General features: G+C 38.6%; 1 protein-coding gene across 4 annotated transcripts in view; it reads right to left on the bottom strand.

Moving 5' to 3' along the window:
- The window catches only part of USP6NL (USP6 N-terminal like), a 111,094-nt gene that overhangs the window by 23,707 nt on the left and 66,179 nt on the right, over window positions 1-21,208 (bottom strand). For all 4 annotated transcript variants that reach the window (XM_062491707.1, XM_062491708.1, XM_062491704.1 and 1 more), the window contains 4 exons: window positions 16,705-16,744; window positions 11,978-12,058; window positions 3,503-3,610; window positions 1,514-1,623 (listed from right to left, as the gene is read on the bottom strand). In XM_062491707.1, the coding sequence (XP_062347691.1) occupies window positions 1,514-1,623; window positions 3,503-3,610; window positions 11,978-12,058; window positions 16,705-16,744 (339 nt within the window). The remainder of the gene's footprint in view (window positions 1-1,513; window positions 1,624-3,502; window positions 3,611-11,977; window positions 12,059-16,704; window positions 16,745-21,208) is intronic.

Below are 21,208 nucleotides of genomic sequence, written 5' to 3'. Positions count from 1 at the left end.
ATCTAGTAATCAACTTTTAAACTTACAGCTACTTTTTGTTGCCTGTTCAGGAGAGAATCTAGATACCTGAATGCCTGCTTTCATCTACAAGTAAAACTGCTAAAATTTAGCAGCAGAGTTATGCATATTGTCCTTTTTCTGTCAAGTAAAATTTTCTTCCTATTACTAATCAATGAATGGAAAGCAGTACTAGCAGGCTAAAAGAAACAAACAAACAAACAAACAAACAAAAAAGGCGCATAAGCCAGAAGGTGTTTATTTCCTTTTGGGAAGAGGATTTATACTTGGAGAATTTTATCAAAACATCTGCATTTTGGTTTACCCTCTTGCAGAACTGAAGTTCAGGCATTCTTCAGTAACCAAAGAACAGTGTGACAAGGTACTAGATATTAAGCTGGAGCCTCATTTTATAATGACAAACAAACATGTCCCCAGTGTACACAGGAACCTTCTGTAATCTCAGCTGACCATATGAAACTGAGTGTAAGAACTCAATCTCAGTCACAGTTCCATACACAGAATAAAGGTGATTTCAGTATTATTTACACTAAGATGGTAGAACTGAAGACCTGTAAAAGAATGAACCTTCAAAGACATACAGGCTACTTAAAAGTCAATCAAGCAGTTGACTTACCATGGAGACTTTATTTCACTGCTATATGAAATGATTTCTGAATTTTTCATCGAGGCATTGCTGGAAATGCATAATATATGTACAGTAATTCTGAGATCTATTCCAAGTGTGAAATTGCTTTAGGCAGCCAAAGGCTTTCCTGTGGACTCTGAGGGCATGGTTGCAACAACCACAGGGACTGGAGCTGGCTGTGTCTGTGTTAACCCCAAACTGATGAGGCAACAAGCTTCTGCTGACATCTAAAGTGTGTGCACACAACCAAGAGAGGCCTGAGCAGCACAGGCACTGCCAGCCGTGCACAAATGGATCTGAACTGCACTGGCTGCACAGAACCATCTCAGCCTGTGAATCTCGGCTCCGCTTCCTTACAGCCATCAGAGAAATTCCCCTGATTTAGGATTTTTCCACAAAATATCTAGAATAATAATGTAAGAAAATGTTCCTTTTATTATCACATTAAAGTCCACAGCTCTTGAGTACCACTTTTTGAGAACAGCAGACGACCATAAAATCTGCCTTGGCAAGAAAAGGAGATTAAAAACTCAACTAGTACAGACACAGAAGGAAAAAAATACCCTCTTCTCAAGCAGGGTGATGATGCTGCAAGTGAACAACAACACTGATGTTTGTATCTCCACTTTTTTCACTACTAAACATTTTTAAGGATGACAGCTGCCTAATATTCCTCATGTAGTGGCAGCAAAAAACAACAAAACAAAACATTTTGAAGAAATCCAAAAGCATTACAGCCTAAGCTGTAAATCATTAAATGCTCACATACAAAAATACTTCTTTATTTGGTTCTGAATTACATACTGGGAGAAGAAGAATACAAAATGCAGAGAAAGGCTAAAATCTCTGGGAATAAAATTTACTTACTTTACACCGTATCTGTCCCGAAACATGATGTGGTCTCTGTACGTCCGGTTCACATCAAGGTCAATTTGCCGAATATCTGGTGAAGACCCTCGTGCCTGACACTTCAATTTCTGGGAAAAAAACAGAAGTTTAAAGTTGTGAACTCTGAAAAAGCAGAAACCTGCTTCACTGTACAGCTATACTGAATTGCCATCATGTGATTCAAAACAATACAGAATAACAACTCACAAGATTAACAGCTTTAACTTCCAAAATAAGCATATACATGTACAAATTCTATGAGTCACAAACAGCCACAGAGTAAAGATGTATAAAGACCAATCCCATAATACACGTTTTTTGGACACATCATTCACTACTCATATTTAAGGCTGTTTCAGCATTTCGAATTTCTTATTGCCATTTCTCAGGCAGGCACAGCACTACAGAAAGACAGAAAAATAATTCTGCTACTCAGGAACAAGAACCTGAGATGCAAGTGCTCTAGACTAGGCTTTAAGCAAATTATTTAGTGTGGTTTTCATACTTTTCCGGTATTTTTCTCTAGCAGAAGTAATAGCTACATAGCTGCCAGTTATTATTTAAATACAGATATTGGACATTACTCAAATAATTTCCTCTGTCTTTCTGTTCTAACCTAATTTAGCTGTAGAATATGTCTACTTTAGCACTTGCTTTAGTGTTTTATAATTAAATCCATTTCTGTAATTGAATACTTATGAAACCTGCACAGGTTTAGACTGACACCTTATTTTTTGCATTACAATCATTTTCTCGACTCTCATTCATTTATTCTCACTTCTGCCCATAAAACTTAAGTTTGCAAGACCCTGGATTCAATATGGCGTTTTTAAAACATTACTTCTGATTAGTAGGGAATACCACAGACAGTCAAAAGGCAAAACTCTATGGACTCTGGCTGCAAGAAAACAAGAGCAAAGTCAAAAATTATAAAAACAAAGGGAATAATAACATGCATCAAGTCTGTTGAACACAACCAGAAGCTTTAGGCACATAAGGAATTATTTGTAAGTCACTGAACCAACACACTAACCACAACCTCAGCTGTGTGCACCTTTCAGTAAACACCCAGAATGATTTGTCCCCCAGACGGACAGAAAAGCAGCAAGGGGAAAATTTCTAGTTTTAAACACTTGTGATTTGATAGAATATAGGAAAATAAGCACCCTGAGCCCTTACAATCATGGCAGCTTTACTTGTGAGAGAACAGAAAGGTACCAAAAGTTTGAGAAACAGGAAGGATAGAAAGTCAAGAACTGGTCCTTCCCCTGCAAAGAGAACTGAAAGAAGCTGTTTGACCTACAATAAATGTGTATTATCCTTCTGACTTTAAGGTGTGCAGTTTGTAAGTGATACTTGCAGTGAGCAGTGCTAATATCACTTCAGGAAATAGGAAAATAGAGAGCAGCAAGATGAGTATATCACAAATGAATCATATAACGAGGGAATAAACTCTTCCTACTTCTGTATCTGGACTACACACATTTCTTTGTCTTGCATTGAGCATTAGATGACATTTAATAATTCCCAAAGATTATTTCACCTATTTTTAAATGCTTCTAATTTTACCTGGCATTCTTTCCCACAACTACATCATTCAGCATAACCTCTGTTTCACCTCCTTTGGATCTCCCACTAGTCTTATTGAGGAGCTTAAACAAAATATAATAGTCAGAAAGAGCAGCCTGTTAGACTAAAGAGCAAGAAATATGAGGAAGTTAACAGACACCAAAATTTAGATAACATCAATACCAACACCAATCTTCTTTCATAAGACTCCTCATCTACTCAGACAATCTCAGATCTGCTCAGCTCTAGCCTTTTTCCGAGCTAAAACAAGCAGAACAGTGCAATGTAATTTCTAATTTATTTTTTTAACATTGAATAACAGCAAAGGCTTAATAAAGCCTGTGGCTTTAGTATCTTATATTTTAAAATTAATATTAAGTAGAAGTTCTACAAACTCACATTATAAAAGTCTTTCATTTCTTCTTTCATCTTAGGAACATCAAGCAACAAAGACCAGACTTGCCCTCTGAACTGCCGTGGGATGCCTTTATAAATTCTCCTATGAAACTGCAAAAGAAGAAAGGAAGGTAAAAATGCAGCACAATTTACAATGCTCTGAATAAAAGGAACAGTGACGCACAACATGCTAAAGAGAAAAATGGAATTATACCAAGCACCCCAAGAAAGGGATGACCTGCTGGGGATAAAGTGTTCCAGTGGGTTCTGAGGAATATGACCAGCAATTTGGGACTTTTTGACAGAATCCAGAAGCACAGGGATAAAACAGACACACAGGCCAAACTATCCCAGGTGATGTGTTCAAGACAGGGCTTTTTGCATGTAGGAAGGTCTACCAAAATTGCATCACCTTTGCTCAGCAAATTCTGTAATTTAGATCCAAAAACCACATTCTTAGCAACACTATTTCAGGATAAGCCACAAATAACTCACTGTAATTACAATCTATAAATAGAAATAGCAAAATGCAAGCAGTAAAATCACAAAGCTTTAAAAATTATCAGTAAAAACCCAAAAGTAAAACTGATTTTTTAATTCTTCTAAAACTGTGACAGTATGCTGAAATGTATGGATGCAAGGAAATAAACTGAGATCACAAAAAAAAAACCAGAATGTGTCATTTCTAAAGCTAACAGATCTCACATTCTATTTTTAAACTAATAAGTCTTCTATATACACATTAAAATATTTGCAAAAAAAAAAAAACAACAAAACAAAAACAACAAAAGCACACAAAAAGGCGTTATCATCTTTTGAAGACATATCTAAAACAAGGAAAATTAAAAAGACAACTCTGACACAGAAAATGAACCCTTCTGAAGTTACGTTTTTACCACTACTTTAATGATTACAAAGGGAGACAATTAAGTTTAAAAGAGAACAAACCACACACAACCACCCTCCATTCTTTTCTTCATGTTTACCCTACAGTGGAAGTTAGACCTTAAAAATTTCAGTTGACAAACCTACCACTTCCTTTAAACATTTTTTAAAAAGTTATGTTTGCAGTAAGAAATATTTTAAAAGCAATGTCCTCCTCAAAGACAGAATTGTTTTTCTTTTCATGTATTTCCCATCTCCAGTTTTGGAAAATTAATGAACCCCTCATTGCAGTGTATTTCCAAACCTCCTGCCATTTGGAATATATCAGCTCTTTAAAGGAGTCTTTAATGCCAGCAAGGATTTGTGTCTGGATTGCAGCATCTGTAACTCTTGCACAAGTAAGGTTAGAAGTTTCTTCTCTTGTTCCTTTTGCAAATGAAAAACATAAACTTGTATAAGATACAACAGCCGTCCTGGAGGCTGTCCACAAAAAAAATATTGTGCTTCATAAAGAAAACTTTGCTGCGTTAATACTAAGGATGCTAAAGCAGCAACACTTGCAGTGTGAGCACAGCTGTGCCAGTACAGTTTCTTCTGTAAGAGGAAGAACAACACACAGAGCTCCAAAGCATCCTTCTCTACAGATGGATACCCTGAGCTCCGGTCACACAGGATTTCAGGGTGCGTCAAGCCAGACAGAAGAAAAGAAAATTCATTTTTTTGAAAGGCAAACACCCCCAACTGCAGTGGAGTCATCCTAGGAAGAGCTTAGCCCGTCTACTGAAAAGCAGAATGAGACCAAATTGCAATATTTTCTGGAAATTTGGAAGAAAACTATGGGGGAAAAAAATGCAGTGATTATTGTCCTCAGTGACAGGTAGTTTTATTCCTCAGACCCATGACCACCAACAGAGTACCTTCACAACAAACATTTCTGTCAGCTAATTCTAAAGTTTTAACTAATTTTCAAGTATCTCCAAGAACAAAAAGTTATTAACGAAGACAACTGGTTGAAGAATAAATTCTCAAGACTACTGTTGTATAAATTAATATTCTGGGAGAAGGTCAGGTGGATATAAAAGCCAGAAATAAGCCTTTATAATAATAGCTTCTTATCCAAACAGAATTAAAACAATTCAAACCATCCATCCAAAGTGTGAAATTGTTCAGGAGTTTTTTGGAAAATAAAACTGAAGGAGAAGAACCTCCAGTTTCAGAGAAGACCGTGGCATTTACAATTTTCCCATCTTCTGCACTGCCTAGGTTGAAACAGCCAAATGCTAGCAGAGCCCTTAAAGCAGTAAGTAAATACTGAGACAGGAAACTGTGGAAGCGCTTTTCACAGAAAAGTTTGAAAAGCGAGTTGCAAATATAACAGTGAACAGTTTCATCAGCCCACTACAGCTATAAAAAAAAAAATGTAGGAAATCAAACATTTTTAGTAGCTAAGTTCTGAACTGTTGCACTACCTGACAGAATAAACCCAAATAACATTCACAGCTTCTTGCAAACCATTTTAGATCTGTGTTCAGCTGACTCTGCTGTTCCATCTATTCTTTTATTGAGGCAGAGAAAAAGCTCTCAGTCATCCCAAGTCATTACCAGATCCTGCCTCCAGACTCAGCAGAACACAAGAGCAAAGACTTTCACTATCTGATACAGAACAGAGAAATGTCATTCAGTCATGGCATAGGCTCCACTGCACAAACATTAACACAGAAACAAGTGTGAATTTCATGGAATGACATGGAAAACTGAGAGGAGTGGCTGATACACCAAGAGGGCTGTGCTGCCAGTCAGAGTGATGTTAACAGGCTGAAGAAATGAGCTGCCAGGAGCCTCACAGAGTTCAACAAGGAGAGGTGCAAAGTCCTGCTCCTGGGAAGGAACAGCCCCAGGTACCAGAACATTCTCAGGATCACCAGCCAGAAAACAGCTCAGAAGAAAAGGACCTGGGGATCTTGGTGGACACCAAGTCGAGCAGAAGCCAGCACAGTGCACACTTGAAGCAAAGATGACCAATGGTATCCTGGGCTGCATCAGACAAACGTGTTCCCAGCATGTTGAGGGAAGTAATCCTTTCCCTCTGCTCAGCACGGTGAGTCCATTTCTGGGCTGCTCAACACAAGACAGACATGGGCACATTGCAAATGGCTCCAGAGATGATGAGACTTGACCATCTCTGCCATGAGGAGAGGCTGAGAGGGCTGGGACTCTTCAACCAGGAGCAAAGAAGGCTCAGGGGGATCTTACCAATTTGGCTTCTGCATCACCCTGAAGGGAGAGTGCAGAAAGGACAGAGCCAGGCTCTGTTCACTGGTGCAACCAGAGGTAATGTGCACAAACTGAAACACTGGAGATTCCCTTTGAACATCAGGAAACATTTTTTCACTGTGAGGGTGACAGAGCACTAGCACAGGTCACCCAGTCAGGCTGTGGTTTCTCCAACCCTGGAAATTTCAAAAGCCATCAGGACATGGTCCTGGGCAGCTGGAGGGGACCCTGCTTGAGCAGGGGGCTGGACCAGGTGATCTCCAGAGGCTCCTTCCAACCCCAACCTGTCTGTGACCCTGTGCAATGCTGCAGTTCTGTGAAAATGACACAGCTGTGCTGCATCTTGGGGAGTGGTGGGGGGGGAACTCACACACACTTCACTGCAAAATTCATTTCTGATAATCATTCAGTCACCAAACAGTTAAAGAAAATGTAAATAATCACACTGATTATTAGCCAGCTGAATGTCTGTACCATAAGCACCATGCTAGTGCCCTCTGCTGTCTTCTATGCCCTTATGTAATTCCGGGTAAAAAATGTGCTAAGAAATGCTGCTTGTATCTATGTACTTGTAGAACTCTCATTGACTTTTCTGATCTCTCCGAATTAATAATTAAAACAGAAAGTAGAAAATTCAGGAAGTTACTTTTTTCTTCTGCTTCTGAGAAGATTAAATGCTGAGTTAGTTTTAAATACTTTGTGATGGTTAAGGCATTCTTAAGATAATCACTCAAAACAAAACACAAACATATAAACTCAGAGTTCGGATTAAAAAAAAACCACATCTGTGAAACATTCATCATTCAAAGAATGGGGTTATGGGATCTGGGATGTTTCCACCAGTACAGGACAGAAAAAAGAAAGTGATCCTCGAAACATACAATTATATGAACACTGGATACATAACATATACAGTTTTATATAAAATATAGGGGTTTAAGGTCTGTAGCACAGCTATGGTGATATTCAGCCAAGGACTGTAGTCAAAGTCTTGCAATTATTAATAAGATTGCTGATCCTGAAGTAGGTCAGAGAAACTGACACTAAATGAGGCCCTGTCACCTGGGAATTCAAAGAAGCTTCTCAGGCAAAAATAAATTTGACCTATAAACACATTGAATATATAGAATGAACCAAAATCCTTATAAAGCAAGAAGACAAAAAAAAATAGCTATCATCTCAATGAAGGCCAAAATGCATAAAGTCCAAAATGCAAAAACATCTGGAAAACATACAACCTCTCCTTCCTTGCCCAGCCCCCATCTCTCCAGCCCATAAACCAACTGGTTTCTGGACAAGAAACGAGGCCACTGTCATACAGCACTGGCCTGAAGTGTAGCAACTGGCATCATTGCTCCTGCAAGATATAAGGCTGGTTTTCCTGAAAATAAAATGTTCTCAGCTGTCAGGAAGAGCTGCACAAGTAGCAAAGGGACTCTGCCACCTCAAAAAGAATCAGTGATGAGAAGCCTATGAATTAAAGTCTGAATTCTCACAAGAAAAGTATATTTATAAGAAAAAGAAAATATATTTCTAAAGGCTGCTACCTTTAGAGGCTCTTCAGCTTTTGTGGGCTGCATAAAAGGAAGAATAAGTGCAAAAAGAAGAGTTGCTCCATCCATCTCATTCAAAAATCTCAGGAATGCAAAGAGGGTTCTTCATTAAGGCTCTGTGTTCAGGCTCCAAACGAACTGGAGACTTGATTATTATACTGTGTGTGAATGCCAGAACAGCTGGAAATGGCAGATACCCTGATAGTTTCTCTTCTTCTTTTCCCCTTCAATTTAGGCAACTTCAATCACAGATAAATGAATGCAGACAGGGAAAGACAGAAATACTTTGGTGGAAATACTCAAATGGGAATACAACATATAACAGTTTTATTTAATCTTTCCTGAAAGTTATGATCATACTAAGCCAGGAAGGATTTACTATCTGTGGGTGGTTGATTGTACCCTGAACTACTAAGCAGCAGAATACAAATAGGAAATAAAAGCACAAACCAGAAGGACCATACTGAAACACAAACTTTGCTGCTCTGTGACACTTCCTGCATAAGAAATGACTGACAGGGAGATGAAAGCTTTATTTTGACAAATATCAAGCAAAGACACAAGGGCAGTTACACACTTCAGAGTGGCATGTGTAAGAACCATGGCAACTCCACTAAAAGAATTGCTTAAATAACCACACAGGAATCAAGGAGTTTTATACACAAAGAGCAAGACAGACAAAAGCACCAGGAGGCCTTTATGAATGAACAGGAGTGCCTGGACAATCTCAAACAAAAAAAAGGAAGCCTATGGGGTGGAAGCAAGGACAGGAAGTTTGGAGGAATACAGAGACTGTCCAAGCAGCCAGGGATCAGGTTAGAGAGCTAAAGCCCTGCTGAGATCAAATCTGGGGCAATAAGAAAAACTCCCACATAAGGAAGAATTTCTTCCCCGTGAGGATGGTGAGACCCTGGCACAGGCTCACAGAGAAGCTGAGGCTGCCCCATCCCAGGAAGTGTCCAAGGCCAGGTTGGACAGGGCTCTGAGAAAGGTGGCCCAACCCATGGTAGGGGGCTGGAACTCAATGATCAATAAGGTCCCTTCCTTCCCAGGCCGTTTTATGATTCTGTGATTCTGCACTGTTATGGAGCTGTACATGGGGCTCACTTTATTGCATCATACTTCACTTCCTCTGAACTATTACCCAAATATGTATGGTAGAGCCTGGCACATTTCTGGGGTCAATATGACAATTCTTCCATCTTTTTTCAGATCCTCATGGTCGTACATTCCCAATCTCTATTCCGCACCCCATCCTTTTTACATTTAGCACAAGAGGTCTAATAGGAAAACAGTTCCCAGATGCCTCATCTATTTCTTGATATATTCTTCAGCAGTCAAGACCATGAGAAGATGTAAACTGAAGCATCCCAAATGCACACAGACATCCACCAGTGTGTTAATGTTTTCTCATTAATTCTCTTTGGGAAGTTATGTCAGAAACAAGTTGAGAAGCAGCCTATAGGCAGCTCTGCAAGAATATTGAATGAAAACTAGTTTGCAATTAAGCATATGACAGCTTGGGATAATGGAATCAAATATATGGATTCATTTACAGCATGTGTACAGTATGAACAGATTCTTTCAAGGCAAATCTCTCTTAGCTGTAAATTATGAAGGCTGATCACAAAGTCCTGTATTTTTTACATACGTCCCTGCTGCATACCTGGGACTATCACTTTCTCTAAGTCTCCCTTCCTACCAATTTAAGAGTACAAGCATGTCTCAAATATGCCATTTTCCAAAACCAAGGCATCACTACAATTATAATCTATATTCCTGTAACATTATTACTGTTGCTGCTGCTATGTTCCCTTCAGTGCTGTTTATAAAGGACACTCATTTCAGGAGCAGCCTGACTGCACAGAAACCTTGGCAGTGTCAGGTGATTTGAGTCTTACAACACACAGGCTGCTCATTTTCTTTAGAATTTGTTCCTCCAGCATTAATCACATTATCCAGTCAAGTGAAGACAGAAAACACGACTCAGGAACTGTTGCTGCAACTATTCCTTCCATGCTTCAAGAATGTGAGCTTGGAAAGCTGGTGTATTCTTCCAACACCCTTCCAGATAAAAATTGCATTTAATTGTGAGTTTTGCACAACTCTTGAGAACACGGCCAGGCTTTCCATAAGGGGCAGTTGAGAACATAGCCAGGCTTTCCATAAGGAGCAGTGACAAATAATGTCTGGTTTTCCACTGGATGCTCAGGAGGCAGCTGATTCTTTACTCTGTATCTCCTGGTTCACTTAGCACATAAGATGTGAGACAGACTAAGGAAAACACCCTTGTTTTTTAAATCTCATGTGCTTCACTAGCATTTAACAATGAGTGAAAATTTTTCCTAGCCTCAAGTGAAGTTCATCCCTTTATGAACATATTGAATTATTCCAGCCACTATTTATAGTTCAGCCTATAATTTGTTACATGAACTGAAACTCTTTCTGCTCGGCTGATCTGCTAGACCTTCTGCATGCCTGGTGAAGAGAGGATTATTTATTTAAGTCAGTGTCTCGTGTACTGATGTCACCCACGGCTGAAGAGCACAACCACTGCAGCTTAGATGACACGTAGTTATTGTGTTAGCTGAATGGCCATGTTTAACATTCTCTTCACAAACAAAGTAGCTGTTACAGAGTTACTGATTTTTGGGTTTTTTTGTAAAAAGTCCCTTTGACTTGGGAACATAGTTGATTGTAAAACCTCCCTACTGCCACATTAACAAAACAAAGTCACAACAGTTAAGACCTCTAGTTTCTCCTCCCAGAGAAAATAGTAGGACAGAAAGTAGGATTGTAAGAAAAACGTCGAGAACAAATGATTATTTTTCATGTATTCACATCATATTTTAAGGAAATGGACTTTTTAGTTTCTGAGCTATACCCTGAAATAGATCAACCACTTGCTTAGGTTTTTAACAACGGAAGTCTCAAAGACAGATGTAGTGAGCAAACAGGATGAGCAAGGGACATGCCGATTAACTTTCTCCCTCTATTTTACTCATAGCATCTCAGCTCTCTGCTCATCAGGTTAACAAATATTCTCAATCCCTCTCTTCTAAGGTCTCAACTTTGCATAGATAGTTTACTTAAGCAGAAGGCCAGTAAAGGAATAAGGCAATTCCAGGCCAGTCACTGGGCAGGAACATGGGATGTGTAACAGCTGCCCTTGGTCCTCTGCACAGTACAGCTGGATCAGCAGCATCAAAAAATACCAACAGAAAATGCAAGTCTTAAGCTGTGTCGAAGAGAAGAAGGAATAGAAGGAACTTGAATTTGGGATTCTGTGCATTATCCACTAGCCAGCCACAAGACCCGATGCAAACCCCCCCGCCCCAGAACGCAGTGTTGGGAATACAGCCTCTCCAGCAAGTTGTTTTCTACCTAAAATTCTTCCATAATTTTAGGATGACCAAGACCACAATTTCACTAAATAAACTGTTCACATGGGAGTCCCAACTAGCTTTTAAAGCAAGTAAAATTATTTGGGAAATAGTGGCACACCTGATATAACCCACTCTCTCCACAGTTTATTTTGCACACATGAACATACTGAACACAATTTGTCGCATTTGATCACCAATTTTATTGGGTAATTACTGTTGGCTTATTAGGTATTATTGCATTTTGAAAGAACAAAAAAATCTTATTCTTTCAGTGCGGGGTATGGGGCTTGTTTTTCAGATATCAAACACAGGCAATCTAATTTTGGGGTACACATTCTTTCCAAAGTGACAGTCAATGAAAAAAGCATGCAGAATTTTACCTTTTCACTATTCTTGTATTTTTCCCAGCTTTTCAGCATCTTAAGCCATTTTGTAGTTCTTTCAATTTCAAGGTGCTTTTGCTAAAAAGGAATTAGAAAGTTTTAGTATCTCCAAAACAAATGCATTTAAAGTTGTTCATGTTTCTTTTAAAACATCAAGAAAAAGTTTAAGAGAGCATTATGAACTTTTTATTCAGTCATCTGAGAACAGCAAAAAGTAACATCAGTTAATTTAAAACACCCAAAAAACCAGCCAACCCAAAACCAAGCAGAAACTCTTACTTTCAGCACTCTGGACAAACTGCATTTTGTAAGAGGAGGTTAAGCACAATATTTCTAGAAGTTTATTTTTTATATATTTGAAAGTTAAGGGGAAAAACCCAACAAAAACTTCCATTTGTTTTTATACTCAGTTCTCAGGCAAATAATTTCTGCTGCAAGCCACTTAAAAGCTAGCCGTCTCTAAAATGATCTTATTTCCCCAGACTTGTCCTAAACATAATTAGCTTCTGTTTGCACATGATCACACAAACCATCCCTTCTTAAAAGGCACAGAATTAAAAAGGAACAAAAACAAGCGCATGCAAGAGTGACAGCACAGGAGCAGAAGTGGGAATAAGCTTTGATTTTAAGACATTAAAATCTATAAATCCTTGCTGTAATTCTCCTCCCTGGCATGGCAAATTTTCACATGAATTACCCTGTAACTTAATGTCAAAGATTTCTTCTGAAGATCTATTTGCTTAAATTTTATTACTGACAAGAATATTTCAGTAACAAGGTGACAGAATGAGAATCCAAACTACAACAAACCCTATCTCCTCAAAATAAACAATCCTCAAAATAAACAGACTGCTACCTTAGAAACTGCCCTTCTATCTATGAAAATATTGCTAGAGTTGCCATCATCTTCTCAAATTTGGGAACCAAACAAGTACTTGGAATCAGCCACCCTAGTCCATGGAATCTCAAGGCAGTTTGGCACTACACAACCAAAAAATCTGTATTTTGTTAGATCCAATGATAAGACTTCCAGCACTTATTTTTACAGCTCAGTTTTACATTTTGCAAAGCGTCTCTGAGTATACTATAAAGTTAATAGTTAGCTGTGTGTTTTAACATGTTTTTAATGAAAGTATTTCAACTCTCCCAATAAAAGCTTTGGAGCAGAAGATTCAGACTGGAAAGGTTAAAGCAGAAAAATGTATGTGTGTGGCTACTGCTTTCTCTTCAGTGTTGAATATGAACAAGTATTTAGTTTTATTGTAAATTACAGCCCCTCTACTTCCAACTTCAAATCCAGGGATTAATAAAGACAGGAAGGATATTCATATGGTTAGTGATTCAATCTGTTAACAATGTAAAAGTTTAATTTTAAAGCTCTGCAGGATGCTGAAAATTTATTAACACTTTCATTAAGTATTTATAAAGTCAGTTGCATCCAAAATGTTGGGGGAAATATAAAAGAAAATTATTTCTTATTATCCAAATAGAATCCTAATTTTACTTCTAGCTTTTACCCATCAGAATCTGTGCATTCTTTCTTGGCTATCAATGCAATAAAATGGGCTTCTTTAACTTCGTGAACTTCTTTAATCCAGGAGCCCAAAGCCTTGCATTAGCAAAAGTATAGGTTGATGAAGTTTAGGCTCACTCCAGCTATCATAGGTCCACAAAATGCCCTGGAAATAAGCTGGTTTGGGTTTTCAAGTTATTTTTGTTTGCATTCAAATTCTGTAAGCCTGACACAACTATAAAAATGTTATGGGGAAAAGGAGTGGCTCTACTCTTTTGACCTTATCTATCTACTCATGTTGCAATCAACTGCCCACATTCCTGTTCAGGTTCTGGCTGTATTGGGTAATATCTCAAATACTTGCCTTTAAATTTTTTTTAAAAGGCATTTCTTAAGACTTATGTTTAGAGGGGAAGGCTAGAAAAACTATCGCTTCCAAGATTTCACAACACTGTTTCTTATTCTCCTTCATACTTGTAATCCCTTTAAGAAATCAGCATTTCCAACATCTCTTAAAGCAGCTGTTCTTTAGACATAGTTTAAGCTGCAGGAATAACATGAAGTCAGAAAAGGTCTCTGCCCTCAACAGGTTTTTCATGTAATTGGTAAGAGAAATAAAACCCTATCTGCTTCCACAGACTTTCTGTTTGTATGTTTGATCTGCTTTCAAGATTTTTGGTCTTTTGAGCCAGAAGCTCACTTCAATTGTATATTTGTTCAAGCTTTTATGTCTTTGTGTCAATTTACCCATTCTCAAGTGATGCTACTGTAGTCAAAATAGCAATTACTTTTGTGTTCAGTTTTTGAAAACTTTTAGCTATTTCTTTCCCTATCTGAATTATGTTCACTTTCATGTCTAACAGGTACAACACTGAAAACACAGACAGATCTGAGGCAGCTCATTGAAGAGCAGAGGGATGCTGCTGCTATTTCAGACAAGTTCCATATAGTTGTCACCAAAAACAGGAAAAAAAAGTCCATTTATCTGTCTTCTGAGTACATTTTACACTTTGAAGCATTTTTGCCTTTGGGTGTAATAGAATGCCTAATTGAAGCAGAGCTGGTTTCCTACTCTCCTGTCAGTAAACAATGCACTAGGAAAAGCAAAAAAAATCATGAAGTTAGCAAGCACTCCTCTGGTGTGCAGCACTCCACCTTCCCGGAGAGCACATGTGCCAGGGGCTGAGGCTTAAAACGGTGCTTCAGCAAAAGTCTGAGACAAAACCAAAACCTGCTGAACCACTCCGCAGAGAATTTGTAATCAAGCAAACCAATGACAAAACCTAACTGAAAATTACTTACAAAACACCTCATAGAACTTCAAAATCAGAGTCAGACACAGACTCTAGATTTACTGAGGTCAGTTCTCCTTTCCTCCTCCAGAAAAATCTTTCCTCCCCTTGTTTTATCTGAGATGTGCTGGATGATTCACTCAAGATGTTCATAAAGTAGGACAATGATATGACACACTTAAGGCATGAAATGTGCAGCAATGTAAATGAAGCACCAAAATGAATAATCATTATACAGAGTAAAAGTGTGACGACCAGAAATACCCACACACAAATACACACACAGAAATCCTAGCCTAAAGGTTTTTTTGTATCTGAAGAACAGATTCCAAATTCACAAGGATATCAACCTTTTACCTAAGCTGCAAATGAAATGAAAACTTGAGTTACGAATATTTTTTAAAATTCATAAGGCAAAAGGAAAGCATAAATAGTTCTGCTGAGTGACTTCAAAAGATATTGTACAGAAAGCTTTTCATCTTAGCCTACATTAACATAACACAGTAATCCTTATGAATGGTATTTTGAAATTTGCAAAGATTCAAATCCCACTGACAAGAGCCAAATAAAGCTCAGACCAGCAGAGGTCAGGATACTATCAGGAGTGGAATGCAGGAGCATCACTGGATAACTATAAAAACACACGACTTGAAATTTGACACTGACTCATAAATACAGTTCCTGTGCTGACACTTCGAGACAGCACGGATACAATTTGGGACAGAGAACCGAGATACTATTTCCCCCAAATAATTTAAGGCTAACTACAAAGCCACAGTGAATCAGAGCTTCAAAACATATCTACCACAGTAGCTGCAAGCTGCTTAATATTTCTGCTCAGACACTCACACCCCCCCCCACCCCCTGCTGTGTCCTTCTGATGGAAATGAAATTATACATTACACTCACTGTGTTATTAAATGTAATGAAACACGGCAGCAAAATGCAGCTATTTCAGGCTGTGTATGCAAAACCACACATGAACCAAGGCAAAACAAAAGAGACAAGTTCTACTTTTTTTACAGTAAGCATCTCTTACTAGCTTCAGTACATAATCGAAGTGCAAAATAATTAATTTTCAGAAGCACTACTGCTCTTAACACTCAAGGAGCTGAGCTGCCTTGAAATAAGTCATCCCATCCTTTTTTCCTTTTTTCTACTGATTCGTGCAGCCAAGGCTAAGTTAAACTTACAGCTTTAAATACTTTAACTTGATTATTCTGGTTTGATTTGGTTTTGAAGGTAACAACAGACCTGACTGACCAAGGGGAAATACCAACAGTAACTAGGCCCAGACAAGCAGAAATTCAGTTCCCCATTATTTTCCCACATTCCCAACACATCAGTTGCCAAACTACTTCTCCAGAACCCTCCAGCAGCAGAAGGAGTTTTGTACTAGGACCCACAGCAGCTGCCAACAGGACCTGCACATCCAGAATACACCCAGCACCGCATTACAAGGGAGGTCACCACACTGCAGTGGCAGCAGGATATTTGTCACCATTTCCCAAAGGAGCAGCCCACACTCCTTGGGATGCGGCGCACACCTCGGTGCTGGTGCCACCACCTCGCTCGCATCATCCACCCCCTTGCACAGCTGATGGCAGCTCCTGGCACAGGACCACAGCTTTCACTCCTTCAGGGCAGAGCTGGGTGTGAGCTCTTAAGCAGCTCCATTTCCTTCACTAGGCCACATAACAGGTGTGGAATATTCACTCTTACTGACAGGAGCCGATGTAAGAATGAGTGGGCCCCCAGGGACCTGTGACAGTTCGTAGGGGAGTCAGAATGTGCTTCTTTGGAAAAGCAAATCACTAAAATCTTTCACCAACTCATTTCACAATGATTTATATTTTTAAAAGCTGTAAATTGTACATGTTTATTTACTAGTAAAAAAACCTGGAGGATGGTGGGCTTACCTTTTCTATCATCACATCATGGACTGGAAGCTCTTCTGGACTGAAAACAAAGACAAAGTTTATGTTAGTCTTGGTTGATCTTGGCACAAAATCACTTCTGTATAGAGTCTTACAAGTCAGCACTTACACCAGCAATTTGTGTTAACAAGTGAACAAGAATTCTGAACTGTAAAGAAGAACTAATATTTTAAAGCACAGAACTAGGACTTTAAATCAGAGTAGCTGCATAACTTGAGACAAACATTACATAGCTTAGGAAAACTTTTCTTTTATAAAATCATCCCACACTGTACTACTGAACTGAAACCCACATGATTTTTGTTTTGGTTTCTTTGACCATACTATTGTTAGTTGATTTACCAACAAAAAACACATTCTCTTTTAATACTGTGCTCAAGGAAAGGCACTAAGACTTTGCTTGACTTGGGAGAGTTAACTCACATGTTCTCTACTACAAACTACAAATCTCACTCTAAGTAACAAGCAGGAAAAACAGCAGTTTTGTTACTAGGTACCTAAGTAATACTAAAAATTAGTATTTTCACTTCTTACCCCAAGCCCAAAAGGGCAGTTTAGGAATTGAAAGCTTGAAAAGCAACCTTTGACCTGACACATCTTACATTACTTTCCATTACTTTCATTTCATTCTGAGACATCTGACTTCTGTTTTTCTTAGCAAAGAAATCTGTGCTTTTCCTGCAAAAGTAACTGGACCATCTTAATGCCAAGTGAGCCTGCCTTCCCCTGCAGCTTCTGAAAACACAGCAGTTCAATTGTAAAAAGCAACTCCCTTCTACTCTAGAGGTCAGATAAATAACACACCCAACAAAACCATGTTTAAAAGGGACTAAAACACAGGAAACGTGAAATACTTTTAAAAATTCCTACTGAGTCTTGATATTAAGAAAAAAAAACCTAATATCCACATCATTATAGCTTTCTATAGAGAAGCTATTAAACACCAGTATTTTAGACCTGTACCCACTCTTTTCAAGGGTGACCTTGGGGAAGGTTACAGAAGTTAAGGCTGCAAGTCAGTGCAAGAGCACTGATACAAAACACTTGAATTCTATTCAATCTCATTTCATTTATAAGATGCTGTTTCAGATTCAGAAGTTGTATTAGAATAAAGACATACAGAATAAAGAAATACATTTGAACCATTTCATCTAATGGAAAAACTTGCTCCCATTAACACCTTCACAGAGACCACAAACAAGTCAAAGTTTCCAGTCCACAGCTAAGAAACTAATTTTAAAACCAAGGCTGTTGCTTTCGAGCAGCATTGCAAAAAGCATAATTCGTTCATTTAGAAGCACTTAACAAAAATCTGAAAGTTTTTTTGCTGTACAGCATCATAATTAAAAAAACTCTTGACCAATGACTAACGCACTAGAAACAACCTCCAGTCAGTGCTATTTGTAAATGTTAACAAAATTATAGTATTGTGCACACTCTCATATAACTAAATCAGCTGAAAGAAGATCTTTAGTATGTTAAACATCACCTAGAAATTCAGCTTATTTGAAGTGGAAAGAAAAAGCAAAGGGGAAGAAAAAATTCCATTTAATACAATCTGCCTGGGGTGGTGGTTGTTTGGTTTGATGCACAAAGGCTGCTAAGCCTTTTCACTTCACTTAATTCTTCAGTGACAGTTGCAGGCCCTCCACAAGCCTCCCACAGCAGCCTCATTCTTCGTAGCCCTGAGAGGTCACACCAGCAGCTGGCTGTGCACACAACACACAACAAACCCTTTTTTCCTCCAGTGCTGCCTGCACTGTGCAAGGCAAGGATCTGACAGCTCCACATCCCCATGGACTCACACTGGCCACAGCAGCTTCTCTGCTGAACTGGGACCCCTTGACAGCTTATCTTCACACTGGCATGGAAGTTGATCACATGAAAGATTAATCAAGTCTTATTTTTCACAAAAGGAAAAGGAGTTTCAGTAATTTATTAAGGAATTGCTAATTTTGTGATTTATCATCAATGTACACAGAAAAGGCATGGCCGAACCTCCTGAGTAGGAAAAGGTAGCCCTCGTGTCCTGGGAAGCAGACACTAAATTAATCCAACATCAAATTTATGCCCAGATTTCTCATTATTTTTTTGAGCTGCACAGCTCTGCACTAATACCACAGAGCTACACTGACATTCCACAGCAGCACATTAAGGCAGGCCCCTGTTTTCATTCCCCACGTTGCTGCTGAGCACCTGGCAAACAGCACAGAAGCCAAATGAATTGCCCAGGGCTGCTCAATAACTCACTGGTCATGCAGGAGCTCCTGGAAATCTTCCTCTCAACTAACAAGATGGCATCAACTGTACCCCTATACTCACATATGTAAAAACTACAATCTATCCTGTAAGGACTGCAGGAAAGGCAATGCAGGCACAAAAACTCTCTCAAGCCCCTAAAGGTACTTTAAATAAATATGTTTCCGTTTAGTGTGTTTTCTATGCAGACGAACCCTAGAGATTTTCTTTTATTAGGTAGGATCAGACACAAAATCAACTAATGTCTATGAATCTGTTATTTTATTGTACCGTCTATATTTTCTTTATTATGACTTATCTTTCCCCTCCTTTCACAGCCAAGCCAATCTAATATTGTTACACCTTAATTATTTCTTTTAAAAAATAATCTTTTCCAACCATTCCAAGTCTATTTAAACTTGCATTTCTCCATGGCTTTTATCTGCATACTTCACCAAATAATAATGGGAAATAGTTAACAGTATTAACATAATATAGCTATATCCTTCCCTAAGATGACTGTTTTCCTTAATGACTCAAGTAATATTCATTTAGGGGATCCAGAGAAAACAGAACTGATTAACATAATTGGCTTGGAAGCATACAGTCCTGGATATCCAAGAGAGGAGTCACAGGGATGCTTTTAACTGAAGTCATAAAAATAAGGTCTCAGCAGAAATGAGATCCTAATCATCTGCTGTCCACCCTAAAGTAAAATCTGAATAGGTAAAGTCAGCTGTTGAATGAGCCAAGAATTAACAATCACTACACCTGGTCTGTGACTTGCCATAAAACAAGAGCTCCCAGCTGCAGTCACACAGGATTCCAATAGCGGCTCAGGGCTCTGCCTGTCACTGCCAAGCAGTTCTGGAGTTACAGCACTAAGAGAAAGGGCTGAAGATCTTGTCTCCAGGTCTGGGAGCTGCAAACCACTGCAAATTAAATCCCAACTACAGTAAGTCACCTGACGGTCATCCTACTATGAGGTTCCTCAAAGAGCTGACTGGAAGAAAGTAAATACTGGATTCCAAGGTCTGAGCGGAACTTAGGATCTCTACTCATGGTCCCCACTGGTGGTGATCTGCAGCACCAGCCCAAACCCATCTTCCTATCTTTCAGTCTGGACTACTTCACTTCCACCTTCTGGTGAGAAGGTCTCTAAAGTCAAAGACAAGACTTGATTTATTAGACCTGATTGAAAGTGCCCTGTCTTTTTTAAATTACGCTTCAAGGGATGAAGGGATCATACATCCTTAAATCCATCAGGCTGGCTAACGCAGGTTTTCATGAATGTTTCAAGAAAATTTAAAAAAATAAATAAATATGGCAAATGCATGAACATCTGACACTCCAGAACATTAAATATGGAGATCTATGGTTTTGACTATTATAGCATATGTTGTAATTAGCTGTTGAGTAACAGCGGTCACTGAAAAAGATAGAAAAGTCTAATACTTAACAAGCTTACAGTCCCCAACCCACTGCTGTTGTTTAAATCAGTAATCTTTAAACAGCACTTTGATGTATCTGCTCAATACAAACACAAGGAAAGACTTTATTATATCAGACACTCAAAGATTTATTCTTTTCCTACATTTGTATTTAAATCCCAAGTATTCTTCCCGCTGACTCAAATCACAGGATCTTGCTGTTTCTGGTTTGCTTAAGTTGAAGAAATGCGAAGTCTCCTATGTCCTTTACAGCTTCAGTTGAGGATGGAAGATATTTAGTGCAATGATCAACCTTGATACACTAGTTGCCCCCGAACTCTGAATTCCAGAGGATCAATTCATTACCTCACAGTTACAAGTTGGACAAGGCCTGACAATAAAATTTTTACCGGGGGGGGTGGGGGGGGCGGATCAGTAGCAAAAATGGACCACAGTAAGACAAAAAACACTACAAAGCTTACTTGCCCAAAGAATTGTAATGTTCAAAACCTTTTGGTATGTTTTTTATTTCTCTCTTAGTTTCTATTTCAGAACTGGCCAGGGCACTGTGAAGAACTTTGGGACTTATTTTCATGAAACAGTTTTGGGAATAACTGTGTTACACACAAGTAATCTAATTTAAAAGTCAATTACATTCAATATTTCTATATTACTGAACCCAGTGTAACAGAGACATTAAAAATGTTTAATCCTCATAAAGCCTGCAAAGCAGTACCTATGCAAAAGGTCTTCTCAAACTATTACTCAATTATTTTCTCATGCTCTCCTCTAAGTGCAATAGCATCACCTTGTATCAC

The sequence above is a fragment of the Cinclus cinclus genome, chromosome 4 (assembly GCF_963662255.1).
Source record: "Cinclus cinclus chromosome 4, bCinCin1.1, whole genome shotgun sequence".
NCBI classification, from domain to species: Eukaryota; Metazoa; Chordata; class Aves; order Passeriformes; family Cinclidae; genus Cinclus; species Cinclus cinclus.
Note: the sequence above shows the minus strand (reverse complement) of the source record. Positions and strands in the feature narration are given on the sequence as shown.